This window comes from Cyprinus carpio, chromosome A20, assembly GCF_018340385.1.
Source record: "Cyprinus carpio isolate SPL01 chromosome A20, ASM1834038v1, whole genome shotgun sequence".
In the NCBI taxonomy this organism is placed as follows: domain Eukaryota; kingdom Metazoa; phylum Chordata; class Actinopteri; order Cypriniformes; family Cyprinidae; genus Cyprinus; species Cyprinus carpio.
Window position 1 is genome coordinate 24,113,025 of NC_056591.1, and position 24,878 is coordinate 24,137,902.

At 42.5% G+C, this 24,878-nt stretch overlaps 3 protein-coding genes and 3 pseudogenes across 3 annotated transcripts; all 6 read right to left on the bottom strand.

Annotated features, from left to right (window-relative positions):
• Nucleotides 1–598: 598 nt before the first annotated feature.
• Nucleotides 599–2,430, bottom strand: LOC109113295 (annotated as a pseudogene).
• A 4,284-nt stretch (nucleotides 2,431–6,714) lies between these two features.
• On the bottom strand, nucleotides 6,715–8,545 carry LOC109113296 (annotated as a pseudogene).
• Nucleotides 8,546–9,521: 976 nt separating this feature from the next.
• On the bottom strand, nucleotides 9,522–9,996 carry LOC122149036 (zona pellucida sperm-binding protein 4-like). The gene is made up of 2 exons (XM_042778207.1): nucleotides 9,731–9,996; nucleotides 9,522–9,652 (listed from the first exon to the last, which is right to left on the bottom strand). Exons 1-2 carry the CDS (start codon nucleotides 9,957–9,959, stop codon nucleotides 9,570–9,572), a joined length of 312 nt encoding a protein of 103 aa, XP_042634141.1. The 5' UTR covers nucleotides 9,960–9,996; the 3' UTR covers nucleotides 9,522–9,569.
• Nucleotides 9,997–13,358: 3,362 nt separating this feature from the next.
• Nucleotides 13,359–15,261, bottom strand: LOC109113294 (annotated as a pseudogene).
• Nucleotides 15,262–19,179: 3,918 nt separating this feature from the next.
• LOC109113820 (zona pellucida sperm-binding protein 4-like) lies at nucleotides 19,180–21,056 on the bottom strand. Its single transcript, XM_042778206.1, has 8 exons — nucleotides 20,655–21,056; nucleotides 20,391–20,578; nucleotides 20,220–20,317; nucleotides 19,997–20,154; nucleotides 19,738–19,930; nucleotides 19,525–19,672; nucleotides 19,372–19,444; nucleotides 19,180–19,291 (listed from the first exon to the last, which is right to left on the bottom strand). The coding sequence occupies exons 1-8, from the start codon at nucleotides 21,031–21,033 to the stop codon at nucleotides 19,215–19,217; spliced, it is 1,314 nt and encodes a 437-aa protein (XP_042634140.1). The 5' UTR covers nucleotides 21,034–21,056; the 3' UTR covers nucleotides 19,180–19,214.
• A 1,900-nt stretch (nucleotides 21,057–22,956) lies between these two features.
• LOC109113773 (zona pellucida sperm-binding protein 4-like) lies at nucleotides 22,957–24,827 on the bottom strand. The gene is made up of 8 exons (XM_042778205.1): nucleotides 24,424–24,827; nucleotides 24,159–24,346; nucleotides 23,988–24,085; nucleotides 23,762–23,919; nucleotides 23,503–23,695; nucleotides 23,293–23,440; nucleotides 23,142–23,214; nucleotides 22,957–23,065 (listed from the first exon to the last, which is right to left on the bottom strand). The coding sequence occupies exons 1-8, from the start codon at nucleotides 24,800–24,802 to the stop codon at nucleotides 22,989–22,991; spliced, it is 1,314 nt and encodes a 437-aa protein (XP_042634139.1). The 5' UTR covers nucleotides 24,803–24,827; the 3' UTR covers nucleotides 22,957–22,988.
• Nucleotides 24,828–24,878: the final 51 nt, after the last annotated feature.

Below are 24,878 nucleotides of genomic sequence, written 5' to 3' on the forward strand. Positions count from 1 at the left end.
AATGGATCATACAATTGCTTTGAACTTTAATCAGCGTGGAATATCCTGTGATGTCCATTCACATCACATACAGTCAAATAGAAGTGTGTGTGTGTGTGTGGGGGGGGGGCATGAGGACAGGAATTGGGAACCGCTTGTTCTCACCATTTAAGAATGAAACAGCCAAAAAGCACCAGTCTGCTCTACGATATACATTACTGGGACAAGCTGGAAAAAGATAAAGAATTGGACACAGTTTAACTCATTAATGGCCAATTTTAATAAGTAATTTTACTCAATTGTGTGCACTTGTTAAATGCAGAGCAGAAGTTCAAAATATGGGACACCATACTTGGCCACACACTCAAGTAAACCCAGACTCATAGTATTGCCACACCCTGCACATGTTCTCAGCCCAAAAAACTAAATTCCCCCATTATCCAGGCTGAAGGTAATCTTAACCCTTAATCTGATACCTTGTTGTACCCATTGTTAACAAATGAAGTTTGGATAAAGGTCATGAAAGTGGAATCTTTCTTAAATAATTTGGCCCAAGAAAAACTGGGAACAAGCACACAACTTCAGATTCTGCAGTGTCAAATAGCAATAGACAGTTATCTTGGTGCTTCCCAAAGTTTATTAAAAGTTTATCTAGATTTACATGATCAGAGTAACTTCTCCACTAGAAACCACAGTCTGCACACTGGAGATGGTCTTGACATGAGTGTCCCTTCCTGTAAGAGAAATGTTAGAAGTGTGAAGGCCACTTAATTTCTGTTCCTCTAGTCAAGTTAGAGCAAGAACTCACTCGTCCTGCCGCAGCTTTGCTCACAGGAACCAGAAGATGGATGGCACACCGCTGTACTACAGTGGATGAAGATCTGACAGGGAGGAAAGAGGGTCAAGTCATAGGATCTATAAGGAGTGAAATTAAAGGTTCTAGTAAAGGGGGGGCATACAGTTTCCTGCAGAGGAGCCAGTGATGCTGGATCTACAAATGTGAACATCTTCACAATAAAGCGCTTGTAGTGGGTTGGAAACTGAAGACCAGAAGATCCAGTCACTGGAACCAGTGTGGTCAGGTAATGGTCATCCTGGTAAGGGCATCTGAAAGGAAGGAGGTTAGAAAAGCCCCAGACTAGCTGGATAAACATTGGTATTACACTCACCCATCAACCAGAAGGTCCCACTGGGGTAGACTGAGTGGACTGGGGGTGGAAGTTGCCCAGCAGCGTCCAAGCATCAGGACAATGTTGGGGTCAGTCCTCTCCATAATGTGCACTTCAACATACAGAGGCTCCCGCAGGACTTTTGTGATGGGATAATCAGCATCACTGTAGTAGGACGTGTAGGCCTCATCCCCTGAGGAACACCAGTGATTAAACAGGAACTGGAATTTTAGAAGAGCTTTAGGCAAACATAGGACAGTTACCTTCAGCACACCCTTTGGTGACACATTGGCCATTGGCCAGTCTAAGCTCAACCCTGAGGGGTCCAGGAGCAGCTACTGGTGGAGGTGGAGGAATAGTGTTGACCTCCACAACCAGAGCTTGCACAGAAGTGCCAGAGTACCTACACTGGAAGAGAAGCCTGGACAACAGACCATGAGCTTGTAACATTTGTCAGAACAACGATTAAGAACAGCATAGATCACCTACTCAAAGTGGCTGTCCCTTGTGATGGAACCAAATGGTCCCATCCCCACTTCATACGAGGAGGTCATTCTGTTCTCATACACCACATAACCACTGTCCTCCTGCAAAGAGCAACACTGTTGGCATCCAGTCCATCATAGGCCATGCAGAATAAAACCAAAGGCAGCTACTCACCATCACTCTTGTGCCACATGCGGTCACAGGGAACTGGTATACAGCAAATGAAGGTGTGGACCCCACAGGACTGCAAGGTGGGTCACTTCCTCCCAGTAGACTGACTGAATCCAGACTCAGTCGAGGCAGTGTAACATCTCTAGCCACCACTACCACACAAACTGACCATCTCTTATACACTGGACAGTCACTGGAACAGAGGTACAAGAGCAGGTTAATGTTGAGGATCAGTTTAACTGAGAGCAGAACACTGACTCACTCTTACCTGCCTTCCCATAGTAACACTGCTGTCCACTAAAGCAGCAGTTGATAGCTTCACATTCAGCACTACTGATACCAGGCTGTCCACATTGGATCTGCTCATAATCAGCTACAGCACATTTGTCCAAAGGCTCAGCCTTCGCTACTGGCTTCTGAATCTGAAGCTTCTGAGGAAACTGCTGATTAGGCTGTTGAACTAGCTTCTGTAACCGCTGGGCAGTTTGCTGGAGCATCAGAGCTTGAGGGTTCTGGGGCAGTTTACTCAACTTAGGAAGAGCATGACAGAAAGCACACAGTGCCAATACCTGAAACAAACACCAACTTCCAGCCATTGTCCAACAGCTAATCACACTATTGAGATGCTACCCTTTGGTCTTTTTGTAATCTACAGATCTCAGCTAATTAGCTATAGTCCCTCCCTCTTCATTAACAATCATGATTCTCCAAACGAGTGTGAGCTCATGCAACTGGGCGATACTCATTTGTTCTTAAGGCATTGTCCACACGAAGCCAGAGCTTTCCCTATCCGATCATTTTATTTCTCATCTCAAGAAATATCTCCGTCCACACAAAACTACAAAACGATGTTGTATACATGCCAGACCAACATGTGGCACAGTAATTCTGCCACAGAGATACACTAAAAACGCAGAAGAAGACTTGGACTATGCGCATAAACCTTGCGAGCAGTTAACAAACGAACATGGAACAATACATTTATTAATCTGTGTTAATGTTAGTTAATAAAAAGACAATCATTCAGTTTTTGTTCATGTTTTTGTTGCTGTTACATGACGTAGTGGTGTCTGACTAGGGGCGAGACATGGGCTGATGACATCATCGTTTCAGGAAAAATACGGATTCACTGTCCACACGAAAACGCAAGGGTGGCGTTTTCAAATATATCAACTCTGTAACCCGGTTTCAAAAAATATCGGTTTCACTCTCCCAAAACGCCGGATCCGTGTGGATGAAATGCCTATACGACATAAAATTTATGCGAATACAGCGAAACGCGTCTCCGTGTGGAGACTCAGTTTTCCTTGTTCTTCCTCATTTGAATTCAGCCTGGGTTTAATCCTTCATTAGATGAATCTAATAACCGAGTGTGTGGAGGTAGCAGTCTAGTGGCCTGTAGCACGAAGCCGGTTTCAAATTTAAAGTGGCCTGTAGCACGAAGCCGGTTTCAGTTTTTACCCAGGTAAGTTCACGTTTAGTTTGAGCAAACATTGAGTTTTCGGGCTCAGGAAGGTGGATTGGTTTTGAGCAAGCTTCGTTACCATAGTAACTTACACTACACAGCTACCCTGCTCCCGAGCAGGTTTATTCTGGTTTAGAGATCACAAACCCAAACTGGACCAATCAGCTGTGAGCAAAGTGTCATATCTGATGCAGTGAAGCCACTCCCCCATATTTCTCACTCCAAATTAAAGCAGTTCACTGTCAAAGAATTTTAGAGACAAAATTGCCTAATTTTTGCAGCTACTTATTCATTATATTTGTATTATATTAATTGTAATTGTTTATAATTCATATAATATATTCATTTTATCATTATATGAAGTGACAATTAAATTTAAGCTTCACAATTAAATTAAATTAAATATATATATACTGTATATATATTGTATTAGAGTCTTACACACAGATAATGTAGAGTCGTGCATTAATTTGAGTGTTGACAGCTATTATGGGAGTGGCTTGATGGAGCTCAGGACATGTAGATAACATGATCTTAACCCTTAAAAAACTTCAATTAATGCTGTCACGTAACAAATCTGTTCAAATATAAAATTAAATTTGAAATATGAATTGTTAATTACTACATTGAAAAAAAAAATATGTAAAGCCTGTACAAATATTAGAAGTTGAATATAAATAATTGAGAATCATTATGACTTGGGCCCTCTAAGGCTTATTGAAGACCATTTGTGCTGTTAGGGTTGCAAGTGAGAGACTACTCAACACGTATGGATTCAGATGGGAATGTTAAAATAAAAAAATCTCTGAAATGCTAAAGAGCTTTCTTGCCATCAGTTAAAAGAAAACTATCTATCTGTGCTAGCATTCAGTTGCTGCTGTGTTCACATTGCACAATGGATTGGCAACAGGAGGTTACGCACTGCATGACTTCACAATAGGAAGAATCTCTGACAACTCTCTGGTCCACAAATTACGTTTCACAACCAAACACACGAGAAGAGATAAGCAAATTAATCCTGTCCAAACTTCCCGCTGCCCAGTACCTCGTTCTCTCAATAGCTATTAAATTGGTCAGATTCTTCCATCTCTTAACCTTTAGCAAAACCTTTAACATTTAGTTTTTAATGTTGCTGGGTCTCTCGCGAGAAGTAAATCAAACTTGCTTTGTGTTGCAAGGATCTTGATTGGCTGTTCGCCAGTGATGTCACACATTCATGTGCACAGCACACGTTCCTTAAAAAACTCAGGATCAAAGCCTGAGTTGACAAAGAAAGTTGATGATCAGCAGCATGGTACCAACAAAGCCGGATTGGAGTGGTTTGGTTTTGTCAACTCTAAACTAAGCCTGTAACTCTGGATTTGTTCAGCTACCATCATGGTACAGGCCCCAGGTTAACCATGGAGTGTAAGTTACGATGGCAATGAATTCCGCTAAAAGCCAAGTCACTTTAATGGTTCCTATAACCCAGGATTGGTGCAAACTAAACTGAAACTTACCTGGCTAGTCAGCTAATCCGTCTTCATGGTACAGGACTCAGGTTGGCTTTATCTGGCTTTGTCAACTCAAAACTTACTCAGCAACTCTGAGTTTGTTCATTTCGTTTCATGCTACAGGCCTGTATCTTCAGACTGGCTCAAAAGAAAGTTGGTTTAACATAATCATGATTACACTGAAGCTTTGAGTGACACTGGAATCCTGTCCCAGACATAGCTGCTCTATTCTTAAATGCTGCATTATAATAATTCAAGTACAGTCAATTATATTATAATGTAAGTGCTTTTAAGATCCTGCACACATTGTAAGATCAATTCATCATAAACAGGCAAATACACACAAGTGCTCAAAATACAAAGTTTCAGACATAGCTCAGGGGTGCGTTTCCTAAAAGCATTGTTAGCTAACCATTGAACCCTATAGATAACGACACAGTGTGTGACTATAGTTGCTTTTGGGAAACACACAACAGATAAGTACAAGCTAGAACAGAGAGTGATTAAGGAAAGTGAAAGATTTATAAAAAAAAGAAAATTAAAAAAAGATAGATTTTTTTGATTAAATGTAAATTAGGACGGAGTCAAATGTTGATGAAAGATGAGTTTTCAACTGTCGCATGAAAATCGTCAGGGATTCAGTATTCCGGATGGTTGTGGAAAGATCCTTCCACCAGCCAGGATCAGTGAACAAAAGTGCAACTGGTAGCCAGCACAGGGAGATACAGAGAAGGGGTTGTGACTTGGGCCCTTTGAGGCTCATTAAAAACCATTTGTGCTGTTAGGGTTACAAGTGAATGACTCCTCAACACGTATGGATTCAGATGGGAATGTTAAAAATAAAAAAAATCTCTGAAATGCTAAAGAGCTTTCTTGCCATCAGTTAAAAGAAAACTATATCTGTGGTAGCATTCAGTTGCTGCTGTGTTCACATTGCACAATGGATTGGCAACAGGAGGTTACACACTGCATGACTTCACAATAGGAAGAATCTCTGACAACTGTCTGGTCCACAAACTGTTTCACAACCAAACACACACGAGAAGAGATAAGCAAATAAATCCTGTCTGAACTTCCCACTGCCCATTACCTCGTTCTCTCAATGGCTGTAGGTCATCACCAATGTATTTTTCAGTCAGAACTCATTTCACACAGCAGGATTTTGAGCATATTTAAATTCTCCCAGAACCCATCTTTGGTAATTCACATTGCATGTTTGTCACTCGTGTGAACAAACACTGATTTGCTTCAGATTTTGGGCATTTATCAGGGATTTCGCAAAACCAGTCAGGGTGAAATTCGGGGCTAAAAATTGTGCATTAGAACTTGGCCCAAGCAGATTGCTCTCCACTCCTTTAGGACTCAAGACCACATAACACACTCAAGGCTGTTTTTGTATTCTCACATATACAACACTCAGACAGCATCCAAGGTGGTTTACACCATTTAAGAAGGTATTTACAAAAAATAAAAGGCACCAGTCTGCTTTACAATATACACATTACTCAGACTAGAATTGGCCACAGTGTTACACACTGCCAAATTAACCAATATTTAGTAGTTTATTTCTGTGCGCACTTTGATTATATGCAGAACACATTCCAAAATACTTAGCCATACATCACTCAGGTAAACTCCTAGTTCTTAGATATAGCAGTATGCCCTCAGCCCAGTTTAAAAAAACAAAAAAAAAAAAAAAAAAAAAAAAAAAAAAAAAAAAAAAAAAAAAAAAAAAAAATCTGATTAACGAGACAGAAGTTAAACCCTTGTGTCATGCCCCAGGTTAGCAACTAAAGGTTGGATAATGTTCATGAAAGTTAACCACTTGTTCAGATACCTGGACTCATGACCTTACAAAAGGTAATGGAACCTTGTTTTAATAGTGTAGCCTAAGAAACAAACTGGGAACATGCATTTAAATTAAGACTGAAGTTTCAAAACAAAGCCATCATGGAGTTTCAAAGTGTTTATTAAAAAAAAAAAAGCTAGATTTACATGATCAGAGTAACTTCTCCACTAGAAACCACAGTCTGCTCACTAGAGATGGTCTTGACATGAGTGTCCCTTCCTGTAAGAGAAATGTTAGAAGTGTGAAGGCCACTTCAATTCTCAGTTCCTCTAGTCAAGTTTGAGCAAGAACTCACTCGTCCTGCCGCAGCTTTGCTCACAGGAGCCAGAAGATGGATGGCACACCGCTGTACTACAGTGGATGAAGATCTGACAGGGAGGAAAGAGGGTCAAGTCAAGAACCTATAAAGGAGTGAAATTAAAGGTTCTAGTAAGGGGGGGGGGGGGTGGCATACAGTTTCCTGCAGAGGAGCCAGTGAAGCCAGATCTACAAATGTGAACATCTTCACAACAAAGCGCTTGTAGTGGGTTGGGAACTGAAGACCAGATGATCCAGTCACTGGAACCAGTGTGGTCAGGTAACGGTCATCCTGGTAAGGGCATCTGAAAGGGACTAGGTTAGAAAAGCCCCAGACTAGCTGGATAAATATTGATATTACACTCACCCATCAACCAGAAGGTCCCACTGGGGTAGACTGAGTGAACTGGGGGTGGAAGTTGCCCAGCAGCGTCCAAGCATCAGGACAATGTTGGGGTCGGTCCTCTCCATAATGCGCACCTCAACATACACAGGCTCCCGCAAAAACTTTTGTGATGGGATAATCAGCTTCACTGTAGTAGGACGTGTAGGCCTCATCCCCTGAGGAACACCAGTGATTAAACAGGAACTGGAATTTTAGAAATGCTTTAGGCAAACATAGGACAATTACCTTCAGCACACCCTTTGGTGACACATTGACCATTGGCCAGTCTAAGCTCAACCCTGAGGGGTCCAGGGGCAGCTACTGGTGGAGGTGGAGGAATAGTGTTGACCTCCACAACCAAAGCTTGCACAGAAGTGCCAGAGTACCTACACTGGAAGAGAAGCCTGGACAACAGACCACAAGCTTGTAGCATTTGATAGAGGCATAGCATGTTTGATTAACAATTAAAAAGAGCATAGATCACCTACTCAAAGTGGCTGTCCCTTGTGATTGAACCAAATGGTCCCATCCCCACTTCATACGAGGAGGTCATTCTGTTCTCATACACCACATAACCACTGTCCTCCTGCAAAGAGCAACACTGTTGGCATCCAGTCCATCATAGGCCATGTAGAATAAAACCAGAAGCAGCTACTCACCATCACTCTTGTGCCACATGCGGTCACAGGGAACTGGTATACAGCAAAGGAAGGTGTGGACCCCACAGGACTGCAAGGTGGGTCACTTCCTCCCAGTAGACTGACTGAATCCAGACTCAGTCGAGGCAGTGTAACATCTCTAGCCACCACCACCACAAACTGACCATCTCTTATACACTGGACAGTCACTGGAACAAAAGGTACAAGAGCAGGTTAATGTTGAGGATCAGTTTAACAGAGCAGAACGCTGACTCACTCTTACCTGCCTTCCCATAGTAACACTGCTGTCCACTAAAGCAGCAGTTGATAGCTTCACATTCAGCACTACTGATACCAGGCTGTCCACATTGGATCTGCTCATAATCAGCTACAGCACATTTGTCCAAAGGCTCAGCCTTCGCTACTGGCTTCTGAATCTGAAAACTTCTGAGGAAACTGCTGATTAGGCTGTTGAACTGGCTTCTGAAACCACTGATCAGTTTGCTGGAGCATCAGCGCTTGAGGGTTCTGGGGCATTTTCCTCAATTTACTCAACTTTGGAAGAGCATGACAGAAAGCACACAGGGCCAATACCTGAAACAAACACCAACTTCCAGCCATTGTCCAACAGCTAATCACACTATTGAGATGCTGCCCTTTGGTCTTTTTGTACTCTACAGATTTCAGCTAATTAGCTATAGTCCCTCCCTCTTCCTTAACAATCATGATTCTCCAAACGAGTGTGAGCTCATGCAACTGGGCGATACTCATTTGTTCTTAAGGCATTGTCCACACGAAGCCAGAGCTTTCCCTATCTGATCTTTTTTTTTCTCATCTCAAGAAATATCTGCATCCACACGAAACTACAAAACGATGTTGTATACATGCCAGACCAACATGTGGCACAGTAATTCTGCCACAGAGATACACTAAAAACGGAGAAGAAGACTTGGACTATGCGCATAAACCTAGCGCTCAGTAAACAAACGAACATGGAACAATACATTTATTAATGTGTGTTAATGTTAGTTAAAAAAAAGACAATCATTCAGTTTTTGTTCATGTTTTTGTTGCTGTTACATGACGTAGTGGTGTCTGACTAGGGGCAAGACATGGGCTGATGACATCATCGTTTCAGGAAAAATACGGATTCACTGTCCACACGAAAACGAAAGGGTGGCGTTTTCAAATATATCCATTCTGGGACCTGGTTTCAAAAAATATCAGTTTCACTCTCCCAAAACGCCGGATCCGTGTGGATGAAATGCCTATATGATACAAAATTTATGCGTATACAGCTAAACGCATCTCTGTGTGGACAGGGCCTAAGACTCAGTTTTCCTTGTTCTTCCTCATTTGAATTCAGCCTGGGTTTAATCCTTCATTAGATGAATCTGATTGTTGATGTTCTGACAATTCTGGATTGTTTTATATTTGAAACACATCTTGGAATGTACAGTGGCCCTGCAAATAGCAACACTGCCGGCATCCAGTCCATCATAGGCCATACAGAAAACCAGAAGCAGCTACTCACCATCACTCTTGAGCCAACATGCGGTTTCGGGAACTGGAAACAGCAAAGGAAGGTTTGGACCCCACAGGACTGCAAGGTGGGTCACTTCCTCCCAGTAGACTGACTAATCCAGACTCAGTCGAGGCAGTGTAACATCTCTAGCCACCACCACCACAAACTGACCATCTCTTATACACTGGACAGTCACTGGAACAAAGGTACAAGAGCAGTGTTAAGCCACTGAGGATCAGTTTAACTGAGAGCAGAACACTGACTCACTCTTACCTGCCTTCCCATAGTAACACTGCTGTCCACTAAAGCAGCAGTTGATAGCTTCACATTCAGCACTACTGATACCAGGTTGTCCACATTGGATCTGCTCATAATCAGCTACAGCACATTTGTCCAAAGGCTCAGCCTTCGCTACTGGCTTCTGAATCTGAAGCTTCTGAGGAAACTGCTGATTAGTCTGTTGAACTGGCTTCTGAAACCACTGGTCAGTTTGCTGGAGCATCAGAGCTTGAGAGTTCTGGGGCAGTTTACTCAACTTACTCAACTTTGGAAGAGCATGACAGAACGCACACAGTGCCAATACCTGAAACAAACACCAACTTCCAGCCATCATCCAACAGTTAACCACACTATTGAAATACTGCACTTTGGTCTTTTTGTACTCTACAGATCTCAGCTAATTAGCTATAGTCCCTGCCTCTTCATTAACAATCATGATTCTCCAAACGAGTGTGAACTCATGCAACTGGGCGATACTCATTGGTTCATAATACTCAATCCTCCTCGTTCTTCCCCATTTGAATTCAGCGTGGGTTTTATTCTTCATTAAGCTCGAGAGACACTGCACAATTTTCGGCTGACCCAGACAAAAGATTGGCATCGTGAAACAATCGTGGCGATTTCTGTGATCGTGGCTCCTAGTCAGTGGTCCTATGTCGTACAGTGAGAGAGGTTCAAAGACGGCCGTTGTCACAGTCTTGCAACCAAAGATAGCCTACGACAGGGATAGGCAACTTCGGTCCTGGAGGGCCACTTTTTTTAAATGTGAAATAGTAAAAAAAAAAAAACAAAAAAGAACAAGGCAATCAGTGTTTTAGGGATTACTAGATAGATACAGGCAGGTGAGTTTTTATGAGGGCTGAAGCTAAACTCTGCAGGATAGTGGCCCTCCAGGACCGGAGTTGCCTATCCCTGGCCTACGATAATTTTCTGGCAGTGTCAGAAATTCAGCATGTTCATCGCACGGTGTGTTTGCAGTTAAGACCCACGTTTACTAATTTTAAAATGATTAAACTTATGTTTTTCTTTTGATCTCTGTGTGAAACTATACATAATTAAATTCAGTTGATTCCTTTGCATAGTCATATATTTTCTTTCTGATGCCTTCTCATACTTTTGCTAAAGCAGAAATGTTTATTCCTGCCTTGTAAATACATTTAAATTTATTACATTTTTAATAACGACATCTCTTAATCTTCAGCAGAAAAGTGAATAGCACTCACTCTCTCCCAAGAAGTGAATCAGCTGACACTTGCTGATGCTCTCCACATGTTTCGTGTGATTGGCTGTTTGCTGCATGTGTCACACGTTCAAGCAAGTGCTCCAGAGTTAACCACAAACTCTGGATCGAAGCTCTGAGTTGACAGAGAACAGTTATATCGAGCTTTGTGTGCCCAGTGAACCTGACCTAGACCAGGTTGGCTTTATCGGGTTTGCGAACTCAAAACTTACTCAGCAACTCTGAGTTTGTTCATCTCGTTTCATGCTTCAGGCCACAGGCCTGTATCTTCAGACTGGCTCAAAAAACGAAGTTGGTTTAACATAATCATGATTACACTGAAGCTTACAGTGACACTGGAATCCTGTCCCAGACATAGCTTCTCTATTCTTAAATGCTGCATTTATATATTTCAAGTACAGTCAATTATATTGTAATGTAAGTGATTTTAATATCCTGCACACATTGTAAGATCAATTTCCTCCGGTATAGCCCAAAATTTTATTTACCAGGGAGCAGGTTAGCCCTTCTCTCATAAGGAAATAATACACCTCATAGATTTAGTGAAACACAAATTTATTTAATATGTTTCTTGTCAGAGGATAGGCTCCACCAAGGTTTTTTTCTCTCTATTCAGCTAAATATGCTAAGAAACTATTTTACTCACCACCATCACCTTTGTCTGGAGTGGCAAAGAAATGCTTTTACATTTACAATTATTCATTTAGAAGATGCTTTTGTACAAAGAAACTTACAATTGACGAATACAACAAGTGATTCATCAAAAACAGGCAAATACACACAAGCGCTCATAATACAAAATTTCAGACATAGCTCAGCGGTGTGTTTCCTAAAAGCAGTGTTAGCTAACCATTGAACCCTATAGGTAACGCCAGAGTGTGTGACTACAGTTGCTTTTGGGAAACACACAACAGATAAGTACAAGCTAGAACAGAGAGTGATTAAGGAAAGTGAAAGATTAAAAAAAAAAAAAATTGTTGACGAAAGATGAGTTTTCAACTGTCGCATGAAAATCGTCAGGGATTCAGTATTCCGGATGGTCGTGGGAAGATCCTTCCACAGCCAGTATCAGTGAACAAAAATGTTCTGGAAAGTAATCCGTAGGCCTCAATGCCTATGGATTCAGATGGGAATGTTAAAAATAAAATATCTCAAGAGCTAAAGAGCTTTTTTGCCATCAGTTACAAGAAAACTATTCAATTCAATTCAAGTTTATTTGTATAGCGCTTTTTTCGATACAAATCATTGCAAAGGAACTTTACAAGAAAATTAAGTTTCTACAATATTAGTAGTAGCTTATCAGTGATTACTGTCAGTTTATGTGCATATGGCAGAAATGACTATCTATCTAGGGTAGCATTCAGTTGCTGCTGTGTTCACATTGCACATTGGATTGGCAGCAGGAGGTTACGCACTGCATGATATTACAATAGGAAGAATCTGACAACTCTGTCTGGTCCACAAACTACATTTTACAACCAAACACACGAGAAAAGAAGCTAATAAATCCTGCCCGAACTTCCCACTGCCCAGTATCTTGCTTTCAGTGGCTGTAGATCATCACTGATGTCTTTTTCAGTCAGAACTCCTTTCACACAGCAGGTTTTTGAGCATAATTAAATTGTCCCAGATCACATGTTTGATAATTCATATTGTGAGATTGTCACTTGTGTGAACAAGCACTGATTTGCCTCAGATTTTGGGCATTTATCAGTGATTTCACAAAATCTGTCAGTGAAAATCAGGGCTAAAATTGTGCAATGTGAACTCGGCCCAAGCAGATTGCTCCATGCCTTTATGACTCAAAACATTAAAACAAACTCAAGGAGGCTGTTCCTTGTATTCCCACGGCAACTAAAGGTGGTTTACAAAAAAAAAAAAAAAAAAAAAAAAAAAAAAAAATTCCAAGCACCACCAGTCTGCTCTACAATATACATTACTGGAACTAGAATTGGGCACAGGTTTTACACATTAACTGCCAATATTAACCAAGATTTTAAGTAGCAAAATCTCACTGCACTTGGATGTTATATGCAGAGCACAAATTCCTAATATGGGACAAAATACTTAGCCATACATCACTCAAGCAAAGACTCCTAGTTCTTAGACAGTATAGCAGTATGCCCTCAGCCCAGTTTAAAAAAAACAAACAAAAAAGGAAATAAAAGTCTAGTTAACTAGACAGTTGATAAACCCTTATGTCATGCCCCAGGTTAGCAACTGGAGGTTGGATAACGTTTATGAAAGTTATTAACCACTTGTTCAGATGCCTGGACTCAATGCATGACCTTCCAAAAGGTAATAGGAGCTTACTTTAATAGTGTAGCCCAAGAAACAAACTAGGAACATGCATTTAACCTCAGAGACTTAAATTAGAAGACAAAACCATCATGTTGCTTCAAAATGTTTATTAAAAATGCTGGATTTACATGATCAGAGTAACTTCTCCACTAGAAACCACAGTCTGCTCACTAGAGATGGTCTTGACATGAGTGTCCCTTCCTGTAAGAGAAGTGTTAGAAGTGTGAAGGCCACTTAAATTCTCAGCTCCTTAGTATGGCTAAGTCAAGTTTGAACAAGAACTCACTCGTCCTGCCGCAGCTTTGCTCACAGGAGCCAGAAGATGGATGGCACACCGCTGTACTACAGTGGATGAAGATCTAACAGGGAGGAAAGAGGGTCAAGTCATAGAATCTATAAGGAGTGAAATTAAAGGTTCTAGTAAGGGTGGGGGGCATACGGTTTCCTGCAGAGGAGCCAGTGAAGCCGGATCTACAAATGTGAACATCTTCACAACAAAGCGCTTGTAGTGGGTTGGGAACTGAAGGCCAGATGATCCAGTCACTGGAACCAGTGTAGTCAAGTAATGGTCATCCTGGTAAGGGCATCTGAAAGGGAAGAGGTTAGAAAAGCCCCAGACTAGCTGGATAAACATTGGCATTACTCACCCATCAACCAGAAGGTCCCACTGGGGTAGACTGAGTGGACTGGGGGTGGAAGTTGCCCAGCAGCGTCCCAGCATCAGGACAATGTTGGGGTCAGTCCTTTCCATAATGTGCACTTCAACATACACAGGCTCCCGCAGGACTTTTGTGATGGGATAATCAGCGTCACTGTAGTAGGACGTGTAGGCCTCATCCCCTGAGGAACACCAGTGATTAAACAGGAACTTTAGAAGAGCTTTAGGCAAACATAGGACAGTTACCTTCAGCACACCCTTTGGTAACACATTGGCCATTGGCCAGTCTAAGCTCAACCCTGAGGGGTCCAGGGGCAGCTACTGGTGGAGGTGGAGGAATAGTGTTGACCTCCACAACCAGAGCTTGCACAGAAGTGCCAGAGTACCTACACTGGAAGAGAAGCCTGGACAACAGACCATGAGCTTGTAGCATTTGTCAGAACAACGATTAAGAACAGCATAGATCACCTACTCAAAGTGGCTGTCCCTCGTGATTGAACCAAATGGTCCCATCCCCACTTCATACGAGGAGGTCATTCTGTTCTCATACACCACATAACCACTGTCCTCCTGCAAATAGCAACACTGTTGGCATCCAGTCCATCATAGGCCATGCAGAATAAAACCAGAAGCAGCTACTCACCATCACTCTTGTGCCACATGCGGTCACAGGGAACTGGTATACAGCAAAGGAAAGTGTGGACCCCACAGGACTGCAAGGTGGGTCGTTTCCTCCCAGTAGACTGACTGAATCCAGACTCAGTCGAGGCAGTGTAACATCTCTAGCCACCACCACCACAAACTGACCATCTCTTATACACTGGACAGTCACTGGAACAAAAGGTACAAGAGCAGGTTAATGTTGAGAAGTTTAACTGAGAGCAGAACACTGACTCACTCTTACCTGCCTTCCCATAGTAACACTGCTGTCCACTAAAGCAGCAGTTGATAGCTTCACATTCAGCACTACTGATACCAGGCTGTCCACATTGGATCTGCTCATAATCAGCTACAGCACATTTGTCCAAAGGGCTCAGCCTTCGCTACTAGCTTCTGAATCTGAAGCTTCTGAGGAAACTGCTGATTGGTCTGTTGAACTGGCTTCTGAATCTGAAGCTTCTGAGGAAACTGCTGATCAGTCTGTTGAACTGGCTTCTGAATCTTCTGAGGAAACTGCTGGTCAGTTTGCTGGAGCATCTGAGCTTGAGGGTTCTGGGGCATTTTCCTCAACTTACTCAACTTTGGAAGAGCATGACAGAAAGCACACAGTGCCAATACCTGAACCAACCACCAACTTCCAGCCATTGTCCAACAGCTAATCACACTATTGAGATGCTGCCCTTTAGTCTTTTTGTACGCTACAGATTTCATCTAATTAGCTATAGTCCCTCCCTCTTCATTAACAATCATGATTCTCCAGACTTGCGCAAGTGTGAGTTCATGCAGCTGGGTAATTCTCATTGGTTCTTAAGACTCAGTTTTCCTTGTTTTTCCCCACATGTTAAACATACATAAAAACCCAAACTTGAGCTTAATTCAAAATTACATGCTAGTATTATTTCTGATTTCTGCCATTTTGAATTTAGCCTTGGTTGTATCCTTCATTAGCTGAATCTAATCTGGATTGTTTTGTATTTTGAAACACATCTTGGAATATACAGGCCTGTATCTTCAGACTGGCTCAAAAGAAAGTTGGTTTAACACTCATGATTACATTGAAACTTTGAGTGATACTGGAATCCTATCCCAGCCATAGCTGCTCTATTCTTAAATGCTGCATTATAATAATTCAAATACAGTCAATCATATAATAATGTAAGTGCTTTTAATATCCTGCACACATCGTACCCAAGATAACAGGACTTTAGGACTTAATGACTACAGACCTGTGGCTCTAACGTCTGTCGTCATGAAGTCATTTGAAAAACTGGTTCTGGCTTACCTGAAGGACATCACTGGACCCCCTGCAGTTTGCTTACCGAGCAAACAGGTCCGTGGATGATGCAGTAAACATTGGAATGCATTATGTTCTGCAACACCTAGACAGACCGGGGACTTATGTGAGGATCCTGTTCGTGGGCTTCAGCTCGGCCTTTAACACGATCATCCCAAACCTCCTCCTGCCCAAACTAACTCAGCTCTCCGTGCCCACCTCCGTCTGTCAGTGGATCAACAGCTTCCTGACAGACAGGCAGCAGCTAGTGAGGCTGGGAAAATACACATCCAGCACCCGTACAATCAGCACCGGAGCTCCCCAGGGCTGCGTTCTCTCCCCACTGCTCTTTTCCATGTACACTAATGATTGCACATCTAAGGACCCCTCTGTCAAGCTCCTGAAGTTTGCAGACGACACCACACTCATCGGCCTCATTCAGCACGGTGACGAGTCTGCTTACAGACAGGAGGTTAAAGAGCTGGCTGTCTGGTATACTCTCAACAACCTGGAGCATAACACGCTCAAAACAGTGGAGATGATCGTGGACTTCAGGAGAAACCCCCCTGCTCTCCCCCCACTCACCATCATGAATAGCACTGTGGCTGCAGTGGAGTCATACAGGTTCCTGGGAACCACCATCTCTCAGGACCTCAAGTGGGACATTCACAGGCCCAGCAGAGGTTGTACTTCCTTCACCAGCTGAGGAAATTCAACCTACCACAAGAACTGCTGAAACAGTTTTACTCCACTGTCATTGAATCCATCCTCTGCACTTCAGTAACTGTCTGGTTCAGCTCAGCTTCTAAATCTGACCTAAGAAAACTACAGAGGGTAGTCCGGACTGCTGAGAGAATCATCGGTACAACCCTCCCTTCTATTTAAGAACTGTACTTATCCAGAATGAGCAAAAAGTCTGGCAAAATCACTCTGGACCCCTCACATCCAGCACACTTCCTCTTTGAACTGTTGCCATCTGGTCGACGCTACAGAGCTCTGAGCACCAGAACGACCAGACACAGGAACAGTTTCTTCTCTCAGGCAATCCATCTAATGAACACTCGATAATAACTGTGGAACACACTACACTATTTATATTTACAGACACATACACTTATTTTTGTAACACACATACTTAGTGTACCTTAATTTTTTTGCACATAATATACCTGTACATACACAACTGCTCATTGTAATATACCTGCCATTCAATTGTCAATTTGTATATTGTCATTTCTTACCTACTTATTTGTATTCTTTTGTATTTTTCGTATTTTTTATTCTTTATTATGTGTTTTTTGTTCTGTCGCTGTCATTCTGTTGCACTGCGGAGCTTCTGTCACGAAAACAAATTCCTTGTATGTGTGAACATACCTGGCAATAAAGCTCATTCTGATTCTGATTCTGATCTTTTTCCTATTTAGCGCCTAAACTCTGGAACAATCTACCTAGCATTGTTAGGCAGGCAGATACAGTCTGTCAGTTTAAATCTAGATTAAAGATCTATCACTTTAACCTGGCTTACACATAATACACTATCACATTTCTATAATTCAAATCCGTTAAAGGATGGTTAAGGTGCGTTAATTAGGTGAAGCGGAACCGGGAACACTTCCCATAGCACCCAATGTACTGCTACATTGTATGAAGAATGGCATCTGCACTAATATTAGTCTCTTTCATTCTTATTCTGAGGTCACTGTAGCCACATGGATCCAGCCCCTATCCAGACCAGATGGTGGATCAGCACCTAGAGACGACCTCTACAGCCCTGAATGTCAGCAGAGACCATGGGTGCGTCTCAATATCCCTCCTCATTTCCTCGATCCTCCATCCTCCATCCTACGACCCAGAAACCGATCAAGCACAGCCATCTTGAAGGACATCTCAATTCTCTAATTGCACTGTGAGGAGGCGAGGATCGAGGAGGCTTCCTGAGGAGCTATGAGCGAGGATACACAGGTGTATCCATTGCCGAAGTGTTTTTCATTGAAAAACCTGACACACATTTAAATTCTCCTCCCCCTTCACGTCTTTTGTAATAATTTTAATTTATATTTTAACTTTTGCAGTTTAAATAAATCATACATGTCATATACTTCAAACAGGGCAGCTTGCTTTATTAATATTTATTATGAATGTCTTAAATAACAAACTTTAACAACATAAGGGCAGATCCCTTTAGCGCAGCTGATGATGCTTTGAAGTGACACTAAAGGGAGCGAGGATATTTCATTTCACTTGGTTCAATTCCTCGGTCCTCAAGTCTTTTCCTTGCATCCTTCCCTTGCCTCCTGAAGGGGTGGAGCTAAGATGCAAGGAAAGGAAGCGAGGAAAGGAAATGAGGATGCACAAATAAGAATTGAGAATCACCCCATATCAACTAGAGGAGGAACCAGACGAGTCCTCTGCGCAATCTGACCTGTGTTGCAGCCTGGAATTAAAGCACGCCATGCTGTTTTTGTCTGGTCAGAAGAGAACTGACCCCCACTGACTGAGCCCGTTTCTCCCAAGGTTTTTTTCTCCATTTCTGACATCCATGAAGTTTTGGGCCCTTGCCACGGTCATCTTGGCTTGCTTAGTTGAGGACACTTGCTTGATTGCACAAACACTATTGGAAGAGAGCTGAACTGAATGATAATCACCGAATCAATGAACGGACGTTATCTGGAAAAATGTTTTATTATCCTCTTGCATTAGACAAAATATTTTCCTGTTTGACACTGTAAAGCTGCTTTGACAATCCGTATTGTGTAAAGCGCTATACAAATAAATGCAACTTGACATCGTAAGATCAATATCCTTCAGTATAGCCTCAAATTTTATTTACCAGGACGCAGTTTAGCCCTTCACTTATATGCAAATAGACCTCATAAATTTATTGAAATGCATGCGTTACACAAGTATCTAAGTGTGTAACAAAAAAAAAAAAAAAAAAAAAAAAAAAAAAAAAAAAAAAAAAAAAAAAAGCCTGTCTGCTGTTCTATACACACACACACACACACTACTGGGACTAGCTTGAAAAAAAAAATTAGAGAATTGGACACAGTTTGACTTAACAGCCAAATTTTAACCAATATAAAAAAAAATAAAAATAAGTCCCATTATACAGATGTTAATCAACCCTTAATTTGATACCTTGTGCTGTGCCCCAGGGTAGCAACTGGAGATTGGATAATTGTAAAGTTACTGGTGGCTTGAATAGAAGCTTGGACTCAGAATGCATGACCTTACAAAGGGGTACTGGAAAGTCAGTTTAATAGTGTAGCCCAAGAAACTTAAGACTCCACAAGGTCAAAACAATAAAGCCATCATGTTGCGGCAATGTTTATTGAAACCACTAGATTTACATGATCAGAGTAACTTCTCCACTAGAAACCACAGTCTGCTCACTAGAGATAGTCTTGACATTGGTGTCCCTTCCTGTAACAGGAAATGTTAGAAGTGTGTAGGGCAATTATAAAATTCTCAGTTCCTCTAGTCAAGTTTGAGCAAGAACTCACTCGTCCTGCCGCAGCTTTGCTCACAGGAGCCAGAAGATGGATGGCACACCGCTGTACTACAGTGGATGAAGATCTGACAGGGAGGAAAGAGGGTCAAGTCATAGGATCTATAAGAACTGAAATTAAAGGTTCTAGTAAAGGTGGGGGGCATACAGTTTCCTGCAGAGGAGCCAGTGATGCAGGATCTACAAACGTGAACATCTTCACAACAAAGCGCTTGTAGTGGGTTGGGAACTGAAGACCAGAAGATCCAGTCACTGGAACCAGTGTGGTCAGGTAACGGTCATCCTGGTAAGGGCATCTGAAAGGGAAAAAGAGGTTAGAAAAGCCCCAGACTAGCTGGATAAATATTGATATTACACTCACCCATCAACCAGAAGGTCCCACTGGGGTAGACTGAGTGGACTGGGGGTGGAAGTTGCCCAGCAGCGTCCCAGCATCAGGACAATGTTGGGGTCAGTCCTCTCCATAATGCGCACCTCAACATACACAGGCTCCCGCAGGACTTTTGTGATGGGATAATCAGCCTCACTATAGTAGGACGTGTAGGCCTCATCCCCTGAGGAACACCAGTGATTAAACAAACTGGAGTTTCAGAAAATCTCTTGGCAAACAGGTCTATTACCTTCAGCACACCCTTTGGTGACACATTGACCATTGGCCAGTCTAAGCTCAACCCTGAGGGGTCCAGGGGCAGCTACTGGTGGAGGTGGAGGAATAGTGTTGACCTCCACAACCAGAGCTTGCACAGAAGTGCCAGAGTACCTACACTGGAAGAGAAGCCTGGACAGACCATGAGCTTGTAGCATTTGTCAGAACAACGATTAAGAACAGCATAGATCACCTACTCAAAGTGGCTGTCCCTTGTGATGGAACCAAATGGTCCCATCCCCACTTCATACGAGGAGGTCATTCTGTTCTCATACACCACATAACCACTGTCCTCCTGCAAATAGCAACACTGTTGGCATCCAGTCCATCATAGGCCATACAGAATAAAACCATAAGCAGTTACCCACCATAACTCTTGTGCCACATGCGGTCACAGGGAACTGGTATACAGCAAAGGAAGGTGTGGACCCCACAGGACTGCAAGGTAGGTCGTTTCCTCCCAGTAGACTGACTGAATCCAGACTCAGTCGAGGCAGTGTAACATCTCTAGCCACCACTACCACAAACTGACCATCTCTTATACACTGGACAGTCACTGGAACAAAAGGTACAAGAGCAGGTTAATGTTGAGGATCAGTTTAACTGAGAGCAGAACACTGACTCACTCTTACCTGCCTTCCCATAGTAACACTGCTGTCCACTAAAGCAGCAGTTGATAGCTTCACATTCAGCACTACTGATACCAGGCTGTCCACATTGGATCTGCTCATAATCAGCTACAGCACATTTGTCCAAAGGCTCAGCCTTCGCTACTGGCTTCTGAATCTGAAGCTTCTGAGAAAACTGCAGATTAGTCTGTTGAACAGGCTTCTGAATCTGAAGCTTCTGAGGAATCTGCTGATTAGTCTGTTGAACTGGCTTCTGAAACCACTGGTCAGTTTGCTGGAGCATCAGAGCTTGAGGGTTCTGGGGCAGTTTACTCAACTTAGGAAGAGCATGACAGAAAGCACACAGTGCCAATACCTGAACCAACCACCAACTTCCAGCCATTGTCCAACAGCTAATCACACTATTGAGATACTGCCCTTTAGTCTTTTTGCACTCTACAGATTTCAGCTAATTAGCTATAGTCCCTCCCTCTTCATTAACAATCATGATTCTCCAGACTTGCGCAAGACTTGAGCTCATGCAACTGGGTAATTCTCATTGGTTCTTAAGACTCAGTTTTCCTTGTTTTTCCCCACATATTAAACATATATAAAAACCCACACTTGAGCTTAATTAAAAATTACATGCTAGTACTATTTCTGCCATTTTGAATTCAGCCTTGGTTTTATCCTTCATTAGCTGAATATAATTGTTGATGTTTTAACAATTCTGGATTGTTTTGTACTTTGAAACACATCTTGGAATATACAGGCCTGTATCTTCAGACTGGCTCAAAATAAAGTTGGTTTAACGAACTCATGATTACTTTGAAAGATACGTGAACCCTGTTCCAGCCATAGCTGCTCTATTCTTAAATGCTGCATTATAATAATTCAAATACTGTCAAACGTATTATAATAAAGTTGCTTTTAATATCCTGCACAAATTGTGCAGATCCTTTTCCTATTTAGCGCCCAAACTCTGGAACAATCTAGCTAGCGTTGTTCGGCAGGCAGACACACTTTGTCAGTTTAAATCTAGATTAAAGACCTATCATTTTAACCTGATTTACACATAATACACAATCACATTTCTATAATTCAAATCCATTAAAGGATTAAGATCCATTAATTAGGTGAAGCGGAACTGGGAACACTTCCCATAGCACCCGATGTACTGCTACATCGTATGAAGAATGGCATTTACGCTAATATTAGTCTGTTTCATTCTTATTCTGAGATCACTGTAGCCACACGGATCCAGGTCTTATCCAGACCAGATGGTGTATCAGTACCTAGACACGATTTCTACAACCCTGAATGCCAGCAGAGAACGTCAACTAGATGAGCTGTAGAGGCAGATCCCCTGTGAAGCCCTTGTCAACCATCGGCACAAGACTAGTTCCCAGCTCAGTCTGACCTGTGTTGCAGCCTGGAATTAAAGCACACAATGCTGGTTTTGTCTGATTAAAAGGAGAACTGGCCCTCCAACTGAGCCTGGTTTCTCCTCCATTTCGGTCACTGATGGAGTTTTGGTCCCTTGCCACTGTTGTCTTTGCTTGCTTAGTTGGGGGACACTCAACTGATGCACAAACACTATTGGAAGGACTGAATCAATTAACTGACTTTCTGGGGAAGAAAAAAAAAAAAAAAATTTCATTGTCCTCTTGCATTAAAATATTTTCCTTTGACACTGTAAAGCTGTTTTGACAATCAGTATTATGTAAAGCGCTACACAAGTAAAGGTGACCAGACACTGCCAGAAATATCCTTCAATATACCCCCAAATTTTAGTCACCAGTGTGCAGTTTAGCCCCTCACTAACATGTAAGTACGCCTCAAATTTGGAAAACATCTTTATTGTATTTAGGATCTAAGAGCACATTACTGGGACTAGCTTGAAAAAGTTCAAGAATCAGGCATAGTTTGTCTCAACTGATTTAAACCTCTCCCCCCCCCCACTGCTCTGTGTGCACTTGGATTTGTTAAGTGCAGAGCACAAGTTCCAACTATGGAACACCATACTTGGCCACACATCACAAGTAAACTCAGACTCCTAGTATTCCGGCATAGCATGTTCTCAGCCCAGTTTAAAAAAAAAAAAAAAAAAAAAAAAAAAAAAAAGTTATTCATAACCCTTAATTTGGTACCTTGTGTTGTCCCAGGGTAGCAACTGGAGGTTGGATAAAGGTAGTTATTGGTGGACTGTGCAAAGCCTGGACTCTATGCATGACTTTACAAAAAGGCACTGGAAAGTTTAATAGTGTAGCCCATGAAACATGCACACTTCAGGCTCTGCAAGGTCAAAACAGACAAAGCCATCATGTTGCTTCAAAATGTTTATTAAAAATGCTAGATTTACATGATCAGAGTAACTTCTCCACTAGAAACCACAGTCTGCTCACTAGAGATGGTCTTGACATGAGTGTCCCTTCCTGTAAGAGAAATGTTAGAAGTGTGAAGGCCACTTAAATTCTCAGTTCCTCTAGTCAAGTTAGAGCAAGAACTCACTCGTCCTGCCGCAGCTTTGCTCACAGGAGCCAGAAGATGGATGGCACACCGCTGTACTACAGTGGATGAAGATCTGACAGGGAGAAAAGAGGGTCAAGTCATAGGATCTATAAGGAGTGAAATTAAAGGTTCTAGTAAGGGGGGGGCATACGGTTTCCTGCAGAGGAGCCAGTGATGCTGGATCTACAAATGTGAACATCTTCACAACAAAGCGCTTGTAGTGGGTTGGGAACTGAAGACCAGAAGATCCAGTCACTGGAACCAGTGTGGTCAGGTAATGGTCATCCTGGTAAGGGCATCTGAAAGGAAGGAGGTTAGAAAAAAGCCCCAGACTAGCTGGATAAATATTGGCATTACTCACCCATCAACCAGAAGGTCCCACTGTGGTAGACTGAGTGGACTGGGGGTGGAAGTTGCCCAGCAGCGTCCAAGCATCAGGACAATGTTGGGGTCAGTCCTCTCCATAATGCGCACCTCAACATACACAGGCTCCCGCAGGACTTTTGTGATGGGATAATCAGCATCACTGTAGTAGGACGTGTAGGCCTCATCCCCTGAGGAACACCAGTGATTAAACAAACTGAAATTTCAGAAAATATTTAGGCAAACAGGACACTTACCTTCAGCACACCCTTTGGTGACACATTGACCATTGGCCAGTCTAAGCTCCACCCTGAGGGGTCCAGGGGCAGCTACTGGTGGAGGTGGAGGAACAGTGTTGACCTCCACAACCAGAGCTTGCACAGAAGTGCCAGAGTACCTACACTGGAAGAGAAGCCTGGACAACAGACAGTGAGCTTGTAGCATTTGGCAGAACAAAGATTAAGAACAGCATAGAGCACCTACTCAAAGTGGCTGTCCCTTGTGATGGAACCAAATGGTCCCATCCCCACTTCATACGAGGAGGTCATTCTGTTCTCATACACCACATAACCACTGTCCTCCTGCAAATAGCAACACTGTTGGCATCCAGTCCATCATAGGCCAAGCAGAATAAAACCATAAACATCTACTCACCATCACTCTTGTGCCACATGCGGTCACAGGGAACTGGTATACAGCAAAGGAAGGTGTGGACCCCACAGGACTGCAAGGTGGGTCACTTCCTCCCAGTAGACTGACTGAATCCAGACTCAGTCGAGGCAGTGTAACATCTCTAGCCACCACCACCACAAACTGACCATCTCTTATACACTGGACAGTCACTGGATCAAAAGGTACAAGAGCAGGTTAATGTTGAGGATCAGTTTTAACTGAGAGCAGAACACTGACTCACTCTTACCTGCCTTCCCATAGTAACACTGCTGTCCACTAAAGCAGCAGTTGATAGCTTCACATTCAGCACTACTGATACCAGGCTGTCCACATTGGATCTGCTCATAATCAGCTACAGCACATTTGTCCAAAGGCTCAGCCTTCGCTACTGGCTTCTGAATCTGAATCTTCTGAGGAAACTGCAGATTAGTCTGTTGAACAGGCTTCTGAATCTGAAGCTTCTGAGGAAACTGCTGATTAGTCTGTTGAACAGGCTTCTGAAACTGCTGGTCAGTTTGCTGGAGCATCAGAGCTTGAGGATTCTGGGGCAGTTTACTCAACTTTGGAAGAGCATGACAGAAAGCACACAGTGCCAATACCTGAACCAACCACCAACTTCCAGCCATTATCCAACAGCTAATCACACTATTGAGATGCTGCCCTTTGGTCTTTTTGTACTCTACAGATTTCAGCTAATTAGCT

Coding starts and splice junctions, on each gene's coding strand:
- LOC109113820 (XM_042778206.1), bottom strand. CDS start 21,033: ATGGCTGGAAGTTGGTGGTTGGTTCAGGTATTGGCACTGTGTGCTTTC. Junction 20,579..20,654: donor GTGTTACTATGGGAAGGCAG/GTAAGAGTGAGT, acceptor CTTTTGTTCCAG/TGACTGTCCAGTGTATAAGA. Junction 19,673..19,737: donor TGGGACCTTCTGGTTGATGG/GTGAGTGTAATA, acceptor TTTCCCTTTCAG/ATGCCCTTACCAGGATGACC.
- LOC109113773 (XM_042778205.1), bottom strand. CDS start 24,802: ATGGCTGGAAGTTGGTGGTTGGTTCAGGTATTGGCACTGTGTGCTTTC. Junction 24,086..24,158: donor CATGTGGCACAAGAGTGATG/GTGAGTAGATGT, acceptor TGCTATTTGCAG/GAGGACAGTGGTTATGTGGT. Junction 23,696..23,761: donor CACCAAAGGGTGTGCTGAAG/GTAAGTGTCCTG, acceptor GGTGTTCCTCAG/GGGATGAGGCCTACACGTCC.
- LOC122149036 (XM_042778207.1), bottom strand. CDS start 9,959: ATGCTCCAGCAAACTGACCAGTGGTTTCAGAAGCCAGTTCAACAGACT. Junction 9,653..9,730: donor GTGTTACTATGGGAAGGCAG/GTAAGAGTGAGT, acceptor CCTTTGTTCCAG/TGACTGTCCAGTGTATAAGA.